The sequence below is a fragment of the Ursus maritimus genome, unplaced genomic scaffold, assembly GCF_017311325.1.
Source record: "Ursus maritimus isolate PB19 unplaced genomic scaffold, ASM1731132v1 scaffold_11, whole genome shotgun sequence".
NCBI lineage: Eukaryota > Metazoa > Chordata > Mammalia > Carnivora > Ursidae > Ursus > Ursus maritimus.
This window is the reverse complement of record NW_024423453.1, coordinates 71202115-71219372: the sequence shown is the minus strand read 5'-3', so window position 1 is coordinate 71219372 and position 17258 is coordinate 71202115. Positions and strand designations below refer to the sequence as shown.

General features: G+C 54.6%; 1 protein-coding gene across 1 annotated transcript in view; it reads right to left on the bottom strand.

Moving 5' to 3' along the window:
• GFRA2 (GDNF family receptor alpha 2) overlaps window positions 1-17258 on the bottom strand; it is an 84510-nt gene that overhangs the window by 57134 nt on the left and 10118 nt on the right. Inside the window, exon 3 of the mRNA XM_008702097.2 lies at window positions 13829-13912. Within this exon, the coding sequence (XP_008700319.2) occupies window positions 13829-13912 (84 nt within the window). The remainder of the gene's footprint in view (window positions 1-13828; window positions 13913-17258) is intronic.

Below are 17258 nucleotides of genomic sequence, written 5' to 3'. Positions count from 1 at the left end.
GTCAGACCCTAAACTGACTGAGCCACCCAGTCACCCCTTTAAATTTTTTAATACCTACCCAGATTTATCCTAAATGATAACACCTATGGTAGTTGTGAATTTTTCTAATGTGTTAAAATGCACTGCTATTAAAATAAAAGTATTTATTCCTACGCCCATCCCCCATTCCAGCAGCCGTGCGCGTGCGGTGGGAGGGAAGTAACCGGTGTACGGTTGAGACTCTCCAACTTCGGTGCATTTGTGAGTCGTGTGAAGTGCCTGTTACACGCAAATGCACAGGCCCCGAGCCTCCCCGTCAAGGAGGCTGGGGCCTAAGAATCTGGATTTTGCCAGCTCCCCCATGATTCTGAGGCTGCCTTCCCAACTTGCAGGACGACTGACTTGGCGCGGAGGCTGGGCTGCCAGCGCCGCTCCTCAGACATGCACACACCGGATCCGGCACACATTTACCAAACCCACCCTCGGCAGAAGGCAAGTGACGGCCCTCTGTGGTCATCAGAGCATGCCCCCTGGGGGCTTCACCCCAAACCAGCCAGGAGGCTCATCACGGTAGACTTTCCCACCACCAACAAGCCTCTCCCTGTGGGAGCAGAAATCATCAGAGTGAGTGTGGAGCGCATTCTGTGAGACTTGCAAACCAATGGGGCGCTGGGTGTTTCCACTCCCCTTCTGGCCTTCCGGGAAAGTGCCAGCCTGGTCGCTTGCCCCTAATCTCATTTCCGGCTGCAATGTCTAGCCCCAAGCCCACCCTGGGCTCCTGGGCCACACTCTGCAGCTCTGCCAGTAGAGTGGGAGTCGGAGGCCTGATTCTGTCTCTGCATCTCCCAGTGTGTCACTCCCCAGACAAGCCTGGCCTCTCGGGGTCTTACTCCCTCACCGGAAAAATGACAGATTTTGAACTGTATGGTCTTCCACATTTTGTGATTCTCCTGCCTACCCCCACCCCCTACACACACACACACACACACACACATACACACACACGTGTAAGATGTTGAGGGCTGCAGGGAGTGAGGAAGCTCCTATCCCACCTCCTTTAGAAACAGGCTAAAGGAGGGGCGCCTGGGTGGCACAGTCGTTGGGCGTCTGCCTTCGGCTCAGGGAGTGATCCCAGCATTATGGGATCGAGCCCCACATCAGGCTCCTACGCTATGAGCCTGCTTCTTCCTCTCCCACTCCCCCTGCTTGTGTTCCCTCTCTCGCTGGCTGTCTCTATCTCTGTCAAATAAATAAATAAAATCTCTAAAAAAAAGAAAGAAACAGGCTAAAGGAGTCCACTCTGGCCCCATGCAAACCCACTCTGTACACACAGAAACACACTCATATATACAAGGGCACACAGCCGCACCTGCCTCCTCTGTGCACAGACCCCAAGTCCCTGTCAGCTGGCAGTCAGTCACACAGCTATCAGTCAACAAATATTTTCAGTATTAACTACATGTCCTAGAAATCCAGCCGTGAACTGGAAAGACAGAGTCCCTTCTCTCCAGAGGCTTTCCATCTAAAGAAAGACTGATAATAAACATATGAACAAATAAATAAGGTAATTTAAAGTGCTGATAAGTGCTATGAAGAAAATAAGCCTAAGGAATTCAGGAGAGAGTGAATGGGGGATGGGAGGGCTGTCCTAGGAGGTGACATCCAAGTTGAGAAAGAATGGTGGGCAGGAGGAGTGAAACATGCGAAAAATCCAAGGTAAGAGAATCGCAAGCAAAAGGAAAAGCAGGTGCAAAGGTCCTGAGACAGACATGAGGTTGGTGTGTTCACAGGCCGAGGGAAGGGTAAAGTGGCTAAAGTTTCTTTAATGAAGCAAAAGTAAGAGAGAGAAGCCACGGGCCTGGGTGGAGTAGTGACTACAAAGATGTCAAAAGTTGGGCCCATTCTGCGTATAACTTAGAGATAAAACCAACAGGATGAGTTGGATGCTGAATAGGAAGAAAGAGAAATCCAGGAAAACTCTTAGGTTCTAGGCCTGAGCCCCAGGTGGATGGTGAAATCACTTTGTGAAACAGGAAAGACCTGGAGGGGAGAAGGAGGGCAGAACTAAACACATCATTCCGTTTTCACTGAAGTTTGAGAAGCCTACTCGATGTCCAAGTAGAGATGCTGAAAAGGCAGAAGGACGACGAGTCTGCAGTGCAGGACGTAGGTCTGAGCTAGAGGCATACAACAGCATGCCTGACACGGAGGCTATTTAGCGCCATAGGACTAACTGAGGTTGCCTAGGGGGACAGTGACCATGAAGAAGAGTTTCCTCTTCTTTTATTAGGGGTATTAGGGGCTCAGGACGGAGCTTCGGACACCATCACTTAGCGGACCCTGGGAAGGAGTGGACCAGGAGGTGGCAGAAAATCAGGTGTCCTGGAAGCCAAGCCAGGAGCTTCAAAGAGGTCAGTCAACTGAGTCCAAATAATTAGGGACATAAGGGTGCGCAGAGAGGCGATCGACAATGAGATGTAGACAAAACAAACTCTAACTAGGGCTGGATGGAAGGCAGGACAGGTGGAGAGCTGGGGGGAGCCCACCTTCCCTGTTGGGTTGCAGCCGCCTGTACCATCACCTCCACACCCCTCACCCTCATGGGGCCACCCATACCAGGCTGCCCCTCAAGATTCATTCACTCTCCCAACACCTGCATCCTGAGCACCCGCTCCGTGTGGAGCACAGCTGGAGAAATGAACAAAAGCGACAAAGGCTCCTGCCTCCTGGAGCGTACATCCCAGTGTAAATGACATTATAAGCAAGTAACAAATGGAAACCCACCCTTGGCCTGAGGCTCACTCTGCAGGCTTCACGAGCGGCCCTACCCATCCCTGCTCAGGGCTGGACTGGTGATTACGAGCAGGGACTCTGCGCCAGCTGGGAGGCAGAGGGCCTAGCTGGGCCACCAAGTAGCAGAGCAAGCATCACAGGTTACACAACCTCTCGGAGCCTCATTTACTTTCCTCACTTGCAACATGAGGATAAAACACCCAGCCTGCCTGCACACAGGATGGTGCTAAAGATTAGATAGGATAACGTAGATAAACATGCCTCTTGAGGTTTCCGGAACATGGCACATGCGCCATAAATCCTTAAGAATGTGTTCCCCCGCCTGGAAAGATCCTCCCCACCCCCCCATCTCTCTATGGTCACATAACCTTGCAGGAAGAGGCCCATCCCATGCACCTCTTGCTCCAGTCTCACACACCACACCCCAAAAGACAGAAGGGTCCCCAGTCAGAAAGCAGGAACTCCAGAATCTTCCTCGCCACCAGAGTGGTGGCCAGGAGCCCCATACGGCTGCACGAAGTGGTACCTCAACTCCCCCAAGAGATGACCTTGCCAATCCCAGCATGCCTCACCTACCAGTCCTCTTCCTCACTCAAGGCCCAGAGATCGGTGGGACCACAACCTTTGTCCCTGCTGCTCTGAGTGCTGCCCTCCTCAAACCAGCGGCAGTCCCAGGTTCCCTTGTATCCTCAACCTTCTCTGGGACTTCCCCTCCCCTCCAGCCCCACACAACACGAAGCCACCCCAGCACCCTCCAGGGTCAGCTGTATTTTTGGAAGCAGACCAACACACCAAAAGTCAATTTGATGAATGGCAAATTCACTGAAAATCAATTCCAAAAATCGATTGCTCTTGAATATCATTTTATATTTTGTTAAATCTTAACCACTGTCAGAATTCTTTCTCCAATTCTTCAAAAGGCTTTATTAGTCTTAATTTTGTGTTTTAAGCAATTAAAAATTAAAATCTCATTAGTTCACATTTGAAGGGACTTTTTCAGCCACTTTCGAGGGCTCTGTGTCTTTTTAAATGTAGTTTGGGTGGGTTTTATTTTAACTAGGATTTTTACCATACTCACACCAATTCCTGCAATGGCATGTTAGCTTTAATTTTGTATTTGTAACAATTAAAAGCCAAAACTGAAGCATTTTGTATTGATGTGATTCACCTAAATCCTTCATCAGCATTTTTTATTTGTGGTGAATGGATGCAGAATCGGAAGCACCAACCACAAGCTAAAATTTTTTTTACTAATTATGAAATACACTTTTTCTCACCATAAGAAGTCCTTCTTCACAAAGAAATTCCAAAAAACCACCTACAGTTGCTGTTTTTACCTTCCTACCTCACATCCTCTCTTCCATCCTCCCCAGATGAAGCTTCCAACCCACAGCCCCACTGACAGTCCAGTCAAGGTCATTAGTGACCTCCGTCCTGCCAAATGCAATGGTCATGTCTCTAAACTTCTCTGACTTGACCTCTCGGCTACATTTAGCATAGCTGACCCCTTCCTCTCTCTTGAGACCTGTGTTTCTCTTGGCTTCCCCCCTACACCCTTGACTTGGTTTCCCCTTCATCGTTGGCCCTCATGTCAGCTTCTTTGCTTGCTGTTCGTCCCCTGCATGGAGAGCCCAGCCTCCCTTTCTTTCTGTCCACACACTCCCGCTAGGTGACCTCATGGGTGCACGGCTTTAAATACCACCTATATGCTAACGACTTTCAATCTGTACATCAACCCTGACCTCTCCTCAGAACTCCAGGCCTCCATCCAACTGCCTACTTGGCATTTTCCGGCGGAGGTCTGACTAGCACCTCCACCCTACGGCGGCCACAGAGAACTCTGGATGACTGCCCCCCTACCTCTCCTTGCCTCTTCCCCATCCTAATATATGGCAGTACCATCGCTCTTCAAGCCTAAATTTCCAGAGTTGTCCTTAGGTCCGTCCCATGCCAGAGCCCAGATAATGCACCCTCTCCACCCGCTACTGTCTTCGGGCTCCAGCCAGTGCAACAACCTCTGACTGCTCCCCTGCTTCCACTGCTGCCCGTGCCCCTCCCCACCCCCGACCCACTCTCCCACAGCCCAGGCGTAAGCTTCTCAAAAGTAGAAATCCACTGTGCTACTCAAGTGGCTGAAATCCTCCAAAGGTTTCTCATCACTCTTAAAATGAAATCCAGCCCTAACTTGCCGGCAGCACCCAGGGATCTGGCCCCGGCCTGTGTCTGTGCCACCTCCCAAACCACCACGTCCACCTCACTCAGGGCGCTGCAGCCACATGGCCTCCCCCCGCCCCACCCTCCCTCACGGTGTCCCGTCCCGGGGACCTTTCCCTAGATGTGCCCTCTGTTGTTCCCCAGACTTCACGGCTGGATCCCTCCTGGGAGTCCGACTTTGGCACTCCCAATCTGGAAGACCCACCAGCCACCTCGGTCCTGTCCCCTGTTTAATCTCGCGTGGCATTCGTCACTATCTCTTCGTCGGTGCTGCTGTTCCCTCTTCTGTTGGCTTGTCTTCTGTTTTCCCTGTCTCGGGCTAATTGAAGTAAGCACCATAAGAGCAACTAACTCGCTTGTCCTGTTCGCTGTCACAGACCCCAGCACCTAGAACAGGGCGCAGCACACGCAGGGTGTCCCTGGAGTTGGAAGGGTGAACTCACACACACCGCGCTTCTGCGAGACGGGGCGTAAGCATCCAGAGTTCAACCATATAACCTCAGACTGTAGGAAGCCCCAAAACACACATATAAACGTTTAGTCCACTAATTACTTTCGTTGATGACGTGAAAATGGCCTTCCCATCTTCAAATGCCCCTCTGGATTCACCCCCGGACCAGTGTTCCCAGGGTTTCCCTAGGAGGCAGAAAAGAGGGCTGAGGTAGTGATCGTTCCACTGAGGGAAGGGCCCCATCATCGCTCTCCACCTTCCCGCTCAGGCCACACGCACATGCACGCATACGCCACATGCACACACCCTCACGTTTACGTACCACTCCACACACACACACACACACACCACACATACCGCCCCCACACACACACATAACATGCTCACAGCACACACACACACACCACCCTCCACATATACCATACACGCCACATGCACACACACACACACACCACACATACCGCCCCCACACACACACATAACATGCTCACAGCACACACACACACACCACCCTCCACATATACCATACACGCCACATGCACACACCCTCACATTTACGTACCACTCCACACACACACACACACACACACACACACACCACACACACCACACCTACCGCCCTCACACACACACAAAATGTGCTCACAGCACACACACACACACATACACACCACCCTCCACACATACCATACACGCCACATGCACACACACACACACACCACCCCACACACACACACCACCCCACACACACACATAACATGCTCACACCTCACACACACACCACCCCACACACACACATAATGTGCTCACAGCTCACACACACACCACCCTCCACACATACCATACATGCACACACACACACATGCACACACACACACACCACCCCACACACACACATAACATGCACACACCAGCTCACGCACACACCATCCCACACACACATAACATGCTCACAGCTCACATACACACACACACACACACACACACACACACACACACCACCCTCCACACACTCTGACCCCAGTCAGACCTGTTCCTTTCTCTCCTCCATAGCCGTGGGTTTAAAGGAGTCTATCAACAGATATGGTTGGAAGGGGCACTCCCAGGGCGGATACCCAAACCCTGCCTTACAGCAGGGTAAATAAGGTGAGTACAGTTCCTGGCTAAACCAGGAGCATGCTCAGGGTGGCGGAATCTTGCAGAGCCATCTCAGGAGCCTCTGAAGAGCAGAGAGACCCAGCCCGGAACTGCCCCCTAACCGCCACCACTGGCAGAGCCCGTCTTACCTACCCAAGGGGAAACAAGTAGGTGCCCCTAGCAGATACTATTTTAAAAGTACCATAAGGGGCCCCTGCGTGGCTCAGTCAGTTAAGAGTTTGACTCTTGATTTCAGCCCGGGTCGTGATCTCAGGGTCATGAGATCGAGCCCCCTCGTCGGGCTCTGCACTGGGTGTGGAGCCTGCTTAAGACTCTCTCTCTGTCCCTTTGCCCCTCCGCCCCTAAGAAAAGTACCAGAAAATGTCTTCACCCCAAAAACCTCACCCCAACCATGACATCTCAAATTTTACCATTAAAAAGCCTTTCTTTGGGGTTAAACTTTGTTTTCTCCTATTCTTTGCTTCTTCCTTCCTTTCTTTTTTCTCATAGCAATTTCTTCTTTGGACACAAAGGCAACAAAACATGATGTCACCAACACCCCGCTCACACCTTAGGCAAGCAAATCCTCCCCCCACTGATAGGAGCCTGAGGTTACCCGCGCTGATAGGAGAGAACAGGAAAGAAAACAGAAGGGGAAACACCTCAGTGCCCCTTGATGGCACAGCCTGCCTCCTCGCAGTTGCTCCCAACTGCTGACCAGCATGGCAAGAGTCACTAGGCACCTGACCCCATCTACCCACTCACCTCCCTTCCCTGTCCACACAGTCCCCGTCCCACCCACCCCACATCCTCTCTCCCTGGCCATCAGACGAGCTCTTGGGGAAAGGGGAGGTGTAAGAGGTGACAGAGCTGCAGCTAAAGCCCAATTTGCGTTGACACTCAGAGTCTCTGACAGCTGTTAGAAGAAGAATGTGATTTTGAAATTTAAATAACACGCTTCTGCATTCGGCTCAGGGAGACAACCTGAGGATAAGCAGTTTATCGCCTAAGCCACCATGCAGGGGGGCAGGGAGAGAGGCTGCCTGCTTCCTCAGCTCCTCCCCTGCCCTCCATCCCCAAACCTCCCCCACCATGTCCTCACAGGGGCTGCCTCAGAACGGGGTTTCTGAGAGGCACCAGCCAACCAGCTGAGGCTGAGGCGGTAAAGCCGGTGCTCGCCAGCCTCTGCTAAGCAACCTGAGGGGAGGAGGGGCTGCGGGAACAAAGGCTCAGCCCCCCTCAGAGGAGCTAGGGGAAGGAAGGGGCTCCCTAGGCACCTAGCGGAGCTGAGCCAGGCCACCACTCTGGCCACTGAGGCGACCTTCTCGGAGGCCTGGCTCTGGAGCCCGGGACCTAAGCCTCTCCCCAGCCTGAGGGCAGCTCAGCCCCTCCCCAGGGACCTAGGCCCCCTAGCCAGGCAGACCTGCTGAGCCCTGTCCTGGAGGAGACAGGTAGTCCCAAGCACAGAGACCACAGCGAGGCCCATCTCCCATCTGACACAAGGGTCTCTCTTCACAGTTCTCGGAGCCCACCAGGCCCAGAAGATGTGTGGTTCCTCCGTCACCCCAGCTGGGCCAGGCCTCTCAGCCATGACGCTGCCGGGAAGGGCATTCCCAGAACCCCTCTCCCCTTCCAAGACTCTCCTGATTTACCCAGGCTCCTTGAACTCTTGAGCAGCCCTTGGTCTACACCGCTCCTCCACCAAGAAGCCTCCTAGTGGGTGTCTGAGGGGGTGTCTGCTTACCCCACAGACAGTAAGGGCGAGAGTGGGCCTCAGTCTAAAGCAGTGTCTGATGTGGAATCGGGAATACAGCAAGCTCGGTGTTTACTGAACAGGGCGGCCCGGCCCGTCTCTCCCACGAGCACACATGAGCACCCCGCCCTTCCCTCACCCTCACACACCCCTAAGATGCAGCACACACAGGCCCCTCACACTTGCTTGGACCGCCTCGCCCCCTTCCCTCGCACACGAAGCCCTTAGCTTCCTCCCGCCCTCAGCAGTGCCGCGCGTCCTCCACCCAGGGTGCCCCCACGCCACGTGAGGAGCTGTGCCTGCACCACCACCAATCCCTGCAGGGCAGGCCCCAGCTGCTCCATGTGACAGGTCGGAGAGGTCGTGACCCACGCGGCTGGTAGGGCAAGGCCGAGATCCCAACGAGGCCTAGCAGGCCCTCCCAGTACTGCAGGATCTCCCTTGGATACCTACGGGGAGCACAGCACAGCGCGAGGCACCCACAGGAACACGGAGCGGCATGGGTGCACAGACACGGCCCACAAGCACGCACGTGCCCCCAACGCATGAGAGTGCTGTGGCACCAAGGAGAAGGGTGGCATTCATCTGTCAGGGCCACCTGCCAGGCTTCTTGGCAGGGATAGAGTTCCCTCCACGCCTAAGCCCCCAGAAAGGGGCCCACTGGAGCCCAAAACATCCTTAGGCCTTTCCTGCCCCTATCCAGGCAAGACGGCCCACCCACCCCAGAGGCTTACTGGCCAACTGAGGCAGACACTGCCCACTGCTTCTTCCTCCCACCCATAAAAGGCCTCAGGCCCAGACATTTCACCAGCCTCTGTGTGTCCCCACCCCTCCACAGTGTGGCTCACCAAGGCCAGGGTGGCTCAGCAGTAGTCCCCAGGTCTTACTGTCCTGTGAAAATTGCCCAGTCACCTCCCACTCCAGCCCCCACCAAGCACCAGCATGGGTGGGAGGCAGCCTCATGTCACCACAGAGCTTGCAACCATTTCCCAGCTGCAAGCTTCCAGGCCAGCTCTGCCACAGCCGGCCATCTGCCCCTAGAGAACCCACTCCGTCATAAATTCTAAATAGCTAAATATTTTAGTGCAATATGCCCCAGCACTGAGTCAAGCACTTACCTACAGTATCTCAAAAACTCTAAAAGGTAGGTGCTTCTATCAGTCCCTTGCCGTGTAAGAGGAAACCAGGACTTAGAGACACCTGCCTGAGGCAGACCCTGGGCAGGGTGGTTACAGGGACTTGAATCCCAGTCCAGTCTGTTCCTGTTCTCAGGGTCTCCATTTCTTTTTCTGTCAGGAGAAGGGGTGGGCCTAGGTGATCTCTAAGTTCCCTTCCAGCTACAGAAAAGACATGTTTGCATAAACCTGCTCCCTGCCCACGTATCTGGTAAGGCCCTCCAGGGATGCAGAGGCCCTGGGGGCTCCCGCCCCTCACCAAGAATGCACAGCCCAGCCGAGGCCATCTGTCCCCCAGGCATGCCCGTGGCTACGAGAGAAACCGTTGCCTGGGCCTCCCAGACCCTTCACCCTCGCACTGATGGCCTCGCTCCACGCTCCACGTGACCGAGCATGGAACCCTTGCACAGCCTGAACAGTTTCTCCCTTCCCTAAGAAGGCCTTCTTCTCCTTGCCTGTTCCATCCTCTCCTGCCTCCCCACGTGCGACCAGCTGGGGTACAGTACTCCTGGGGTCACGGACACCTGGTGGTGGAGGGGCTCTCGACTTTAGCTCCCCAAACCCCTGTCCCCTACTGAGCACCCTCGGCACAGGGGGGATGACTAACTCTGTTACTCTGCCTACATCCTTCCTCGGTAAATCTTCTGCAGCAACCCTCCCAGTAGGTATCACACTCCCACTGTGCAAACACAGGCCCCACAGCTCGAGAAGGCCCAGCGAGGCCCAAGATCACAGTCCCCTAAGTGGCCTAAAGTCACAACCCCTAAGGTTGGGACTCAAACCCTAGATTGTCTGCCTTAAGGCCCATGCTCGTCTAGTGCACTAGGCTGCCTGCCTAACCACTGTGCTTCATGCTTGCACGGGCAGTTGAATGCTAGAAACAGGAAGAACCTCACTTGCCTGTGAGCTCCCTTCCCAGCTGGACGCCTCCAACATCACTGGCACCACGGTTCAGGGCAGAGCCAGCCCGTTCTCCTCCCAGCCTTGGACTCAGGCCTAACGGGACACCAGTAATCCCAGACGTAGTCCCTGACCCAAGGGCCCATCTTTGAACTAGACTGAGAGGAGGGGAGGTTGGTCCTTCCCCTAGGGCCTCTGGCATCAGAGAGTGCTGGAGGAATCCTGGCAGCTTTTTTTGCCAACAGATTCCCAGTGGGACTTTCAGAGAACCCCAACAGAGAGAGGAGGCCAGAGATAAAGAAGAACACGTGTTCCCGGAGGCCCCGACAACAGGGGCCCAAATTCTTAGTAGATGTGAAGGAGATAGTAGCACTGAACCCCAAAGATACAAGAGCATTCTTTTCCGAGTCCCTAGGGCCCTGACTGGGCACGGTGCAGCCTAGAGGAGGGCCACAGAGATGCCATGCTCCCCACCCACAGCCTTTCCTCACAGCGATGACGGAGGAGGCAACGCACAGCCAGCTCGGTGTGCGCGAGTGGCGTTCTCCGGGGCGGCGGCCTCGTCATCCTAAAGCGCCAGTGCAGATCTTGGGTCCCGCAGGCCAGGCCTTTCCAGCCGGCAAGCCACATGTGTGCCCAGATACTGACCCCCCAGGGCAGCCACACAGAGGCCCAGGTTCCCCTGAGCGCCAAGATGCTCTCTTCACCCTAGGAGGCCGAACTATCGGCGTGCTCGGGTGGGGAAAAATTGGGGAGCTCCGCTCTAAGCTTATGTCCTCCTTCTTCAGAAAAGAAACATAAGGTCTGGAGCAGGGAAGCGACCTGCCCAAAGCCCCTCAGTTGATTTGTGGCAGAGAACGCCCTGGCACTCGCTCGGGCCCCCAGCTCCGCACCGAGCCTTGTTTTGGCTCTGCGCCCCACCCTGACCTGCTCGGTTTCTTGGTGGTCTGGCCAGGGCCCTCCACCCAGCTCCATGCCCACGCTTCCCAGATGGGGCCACCCATACACCAACTTTGGGGCTACACTGGGTGGAGTGGGGTCAACTGGAGCGATGAGGGGGGAGCTGTCACAGGGTCACGTGGGGCCCATTTTCATCTGGGCAGCAGGTAAAAGAAGCTGATTCAGTGATCTGAGACCCGATATCTTCCTCACTTGTCAATATCCTTATCTCGCGAAGCATCAAGTCCATCACATAAAGATTTTCTGCTAGAAGGATATTTAGTGGGAGTCCGGGAAGCAGACCTCTGACCTTCACCCTTCCAGGAGCAAGCCTCAGCTATTTCTTTGTTGGAGGTAAACCCAATGGCTCCCCCCAGTAGTACTCAGCTGGCAGGGGGGGAAATGGGTACACCAGGGCTGCAGGGCATGCCCACTATAGCATCCCATGCTGAGAATATTCTGAACCTGCATCTGAGCTCCCAGGCTGTCTCCATAGGAATGGCCCAAAGTGGAGTTCTATCCACAACCAATCAGGATCATCTCTGAAGTCTCCATTTCATTCACCCCCACCCCCAACCACCACCAGGGCCCAAGGGAAATCCAGATGGTCACCCTTTGACCAATGCTTCCTTTCTCATGGGGTTCCAGGATTTCTCGCACCAGGTACATATGTATCCTCCCCTATCAATACCTTAGATACAATTCCATGCATTCCCAATGGGACCAAACCAGCAAAAATTGGCTCTTGGGTAGGCCAAAAAAAAAAAAGTAAGCATTCCTTGGTATTTGCTATGGACTGTAATGTGCCCACCAAATTCTTATGCTGAAGTCCTAATCTCCAACGTGACTGTATTTCCAGACAGAACTTTAGGAGGTAATTAAGTTAAATGAGGTCGTAAAGGTGAGACGCTAGGGCCATAACCAACAGGAATGGTGTCCTTAAAAAAGAAGGAGAAGGAGAAGGAGAAGGAGAAGGGGAAGAGCTCTCTCACTCTCCCTCTCTCCCTCTCTCCCTCTCTCCCTCTCTCCCTCTCTCCTTGCCACCACTCCCCCCACCCTGCCAGGACACAGTGAGGAGGAGGCTAACTGCAAGCCAGGAAAAGAGCTCTCACCAGAAACCAAACCTGCCAAACCTTGATCTTCAACTTCCAGCCTCGACGCGATAACACATTTCTGTTGTTAACGCTCCCCAGCACAGTATTTTGTGACGGTAGCCCAAACAGACTAAGACAGGATTTCTCTACAGAGAATTGACTTTTTTCCCCGGCTAAGGGGCTGGGGGAGGGGGCGCAGATAATGGAAAAAGAAAGTTTGAGAAACAGTCTCCTAGAGACTTATTCATTTGAAAGGGTTTAGTGTCTCACTGGAGAGTCTTTCATTTCACAGTTTTAGAGAGCTGCTTCTCAGCTGGTAGCCACCGTGCCCCCAAGAGACAGTTGGCAATGTCTGGAGACGTTTTTGGTTGTCACGACTCAGTGCGTTGCTCCTGGCGTCCAACGGTTGGATGGCTAAACACCCTACAATGCGTGGGACAGCTCCACCCAAGTCAAGACCCCGACGGTGCTGCTGTTGGGAACCCATGGTTTAGAGCAAAAGAAACTTCAGAAGACATACTGCCACAGAACTTCCTAGAAACCTGAAGTCTGGGGCCCTGTACCGTAACAGCCCCCCTGGCCACCTTTGAGCACCAGTGGTAGCTTCGGGAGGAGCTCATCTGCAGCCCCCACAGGGCGGTTCCCAACGCTGGAAGGCCCTCCCCAGTGGCGGAGCAGGTGCGGCTGCCCTGGGCGCACGGGTCTCCCCAACGCCAGAGGGAACAGGCCAAGAAGGAACCAACAAACTCATCGGACTCCTACACAAGGACCATGGCAAGCAAAGCTAGAGCTCCGCACAGTTCTCTCACCTCCCAGGGCAGGCCAGGGCCGGAGAAGCCGGGGACTCGGAGGCCTCTCGGTGGCGCTCAAGAAGAGCCCCCAGGGGAAGGGAGTCCCTGAGTGGAGCGGAGAGTGGTGACCCTACTGCCAACAGCCACAGCTAATGGTTCCTGTTCGGGCCCGGGCTGTGCAGCCCAGTGCTCGCAGAGCCCTTTACAACCACTGGCTTGTTTAGACTTCACGACAATCCAAGGTAGGTGCTCTCCCACTGCACCAGTGAGGAAACTGAGGCACAGAAAAGTTGAACAACTTGACCGAAGTAGAATTCCAAAGTGCAAGAGTTGGGGACTGGAAAGAAGGACCCCGCAGGGCAAGACAAACTAGGACAGGGACACCAGGTTTCCGATTCAAGACCTACTGTACGGTAGGTGCATTCTAAGCAATTCCCATAAGTGCTCCACTCCACACACAACCTCGAGTGCTATGGTTTCTTCTTTCACAGATGAGGACCCGAAGCTCAGAAACACGAAGGGGCTTGCTGGTGGAAGGCAGAACCGACCGAAGGCCAGGGCGCCTAGGAGGACTGGGGAGGCTCTAGCACGAGCCCACTTACCTGAGAAGATTGAAGCAAGCCTGAAGATGTCTGAGAGGTGGGAGGTCACTGGCTCATAGGGTGAGGCTTCATAAAACTCCTCACCTGGAAGACAGAAGGGGCGTCAGGCACAGGCTCACCCCTGCCGCGGTGCTAGACAGCAGCGAGTGATGCATGAGATGTTGAGCATTTCATACGGTGAGTCCTTACTCTCCAACTAGAGTGGAAGTCCCCCACAGCAGGTCAGTACTGCTCGCGCTTCCCTCTCCTGACCTCCCTGCATGTCTAGCCCTCTTCTAAGGACTTCCAAATGCTTCCGGAAAGAAAGCACTGGGGAGATGGACAGCCTATGGAAGGCCAGGCATAAATCAAAGGATTTGAAGCCAAAGGCCCTCCAAGGTTGTTCAGTACAACTTCCTCATTTCACAAGAGAGGACTCTGAGGTGGCCCAGAGAGGCAAAGCTACCTGACTGAGATCACACAGCTCCTTGTGGCAGAGCTAGACCAGTTCCCTGGCTCTCACGCCGGCATTCTCCCCCATCACTCCAGGTTGGCTCTGTCTGGGCCACCTAAGGGCATAGAACTTCCTCTTCGCTTCCCATCATGTCCCCAGAAGAGTCTGACTGGAGAGGCTGAAGGTCTGCTGAGTGGAGGCCTGACCCCCAGCTTGTCTGACCGACTCCCCACCTCTATACCCCTGCCTGGCCTCCCCACCACCTGCTGGCTTCTCAGACCTCTCCTCCAGGCTTTGGGGTGCATCAGAGGCTTGGTGAATGGAAGAGCAAGTGAGTGACAGGAGACAAATGGCACAGGGATGCCCTGGAGACCCACCACCTCCTCATCGGGACTCCCGTCCCTCCGCCAACACCTCGGCAGGAGAGGAAATATCCTCTTGAGACGTTACTGTGAGGAGAAATCAATGGATAATCACTCAGACTGTGTGTGTGTGCTGAAGGGGCGGGGGAGACAGGTGATGACCCACAGTCTCACACATTGATTTCCCATCCACCCGGGGTCCAGCCCCTGAAGAGCACGTGTGCAGTGGCATCCACGGGGCCACCTGCAGGAGGGGCCAGCCATCCAGAAGAGAGGACTTGCAATCTGCCCGTAAGGGGCTCATCCAGCCAGGCCCATGAGGTCCCCCAGAGGCCAGCACTCGAGGCTTATCCAGCCCTCTGCTGGTTCACAGAGCAAGACATCTGTCTGCTAGCAGACACCCCCCAAAAATGGTACAGACCCCCAGATGTCATTCTCCCCCTGGAGAACTGGCCCCACCCTTTACTTCACGTCACAGGAGTGAGCACCCCTCACGCCCTGCAACACACAGCAGGGCCCGAGTGCCATCTGCTGACTGACACCCAAACGGTACTGATCCCTTCGGGCCAGTCTCCAATCCCACCTTCCCCCGGTGTTGTCCAGGCCTGTACAATCTCAGTGTCCTCTCTACCCACAGACACTGAAGAAACCCCCAGCGGTGGTATTACCAGACACTGCTATTTGTTAGAGCCAAATAAGACGAGAGTTTAGGAAGCGTTTTTGTAATAAAAATGATGTTATACTGAGCCCTCTATGTGTGGGCACCACTGAAAGTGCTTTAGGTGTACGAACTCACTTCATCCTCTTAATTTCTCTGTGAGATAGGCATTACTCCTCTCCATGTTTTACTGCTGGAACAGTAACTCTTACTGGCCTGAGATGGTGCAGAGATGTTAAGTAACTGGCCCAAGGTCACACAGCTGGTAAGTGGCAGAGCCAGGTTTCAAACACAGGCAGCTGGCTCCAGAATCCAAGGACTTTACCATGACGAATACAGTCTCCAAAATTAAAAGTGTTACTGAACCAGACTGTTCTTAAACAAGTACTGCTGATGTTTGACTTTTCACAGGGTCAGTCTTATGCCGGCTGGAATGCTCCCCCAGCCCGGGGCCTGTCCTTCCCTCCTGTACCTGGCCAAGCTAGGCCCCTGGGTACAGATCAGCTAGTATGACCGACTGCAGGGTGGGGAGTGTCGGGGAAAACAGCTTCTTCCAGGGCTGGCTGGGAAAGGCCCATCCTATTTAAGTCTACTGCCTGCTCCAGTGGCGGAATTCACCAGTGGGAGATCGGAGACCTGGCCCCTCAGGCATCCTGGCCACCAGACTGACCCAAATCTAGGGTGTCAGATTCCCCGGCCAAGGCCTGTGGAAGAGACCTTTGCTCCTCACATCTGAAGGACCAAAATGACCCTGAACTTCAGGGCCTCCTCTGGAGAAGGCAAGAAGCCTGGTTCTCAAGTGCCCCGTGGAGCCCTCAGGGACAGCGCCACCATGTAAATACTGGTGGTTATGGTGGTGGTGACAGAAGGGAAAGTCGAGCCCCAGGCCACAGCATCTCCCCAGGGCAGTTGGAAAGGGACCTGGATAATGAGTCGGGGGCTCTGGTCCCACCAACCCTCCTCCCTGCACCTCAGCTTCCCCAACCAAGTGGGAGTGGGACGGAGCGATCTCTAGGTCCTTTCAGCTGGGACTGTCTAGGAGCTCAGCAGAGGCCACAATCCTGGCACCGCCAGCTCTGTCCACAGCTGAGGTCCTCACTATGCACAGCTCCGCCTCAGGTGGAGGGAGAAGGTGGGGCCAAGCTTCCAGAGCCATCACACCGACCAGCAGGGGCCAAGGAGAAGCCACAATCAAAGTCCAAACCAGCACAGATCTCTCCTCTCCACAACCCCCCACCCGCCCCAGCCCCGAGCCAGGTTATTAAGTGTTATTGAGGAATAGGGAGGAAGTGCTTGCAGCCTCCCTCAGAGAGACCACTCATCCCACACCGTGAATAATTAACTCTCGGGTGGATCCTGTCACTCACAGGAACATTACCTGCTGTTAAAGGCCTCTCAGCTTCCCCTGGCTGGCTCCAGGCAGAAAGGACCTGTGGCTCCCAAGAGCCAAGAATGCAGGCGGGGTAGGTTCTGAGGCACGAGAAAGCAGGGGGTCTACTTTCGTAGTACTGGCCCAGGGGAGGGTTCTCCTAGCCCTTACGCAGGCCGGCACAGAGACCACGGCTGAATGAGCGCTTTCCCATCCGAAGCACACAGTCAGGGCTTCATAGATGCTTGCTGAGTAAGAGAACCAGCAAGCCTGCTCTCACCTCTCCAGTCTGGCGGCATTCCTGGGTTGAAAGGACCTTGAAGACCACAGGGCAGTACGCAGCATAAAGCCCATTACGCATACCATCGTCATCCAATCACCCCACTGCCTGGCTCCCACCAGCAAGGGCCTTGGCGCCCTGACGAAGTAATGCCCGAGGAAGCCGCCCCGGGGGACAAGGCTCTCAGGTGGCCCACCTGGCTCTTCCAGCTGGCAGTTCTTCTGTGCCCTCCCCCCTGCATCCTGCAGCCCTCAGCAAGCCCACCCCAAGCTACCGCCCCACCTCCCCTGGGTTGAAACTGAAGGCCTGGCGGGGGGGGGGGGGGGGG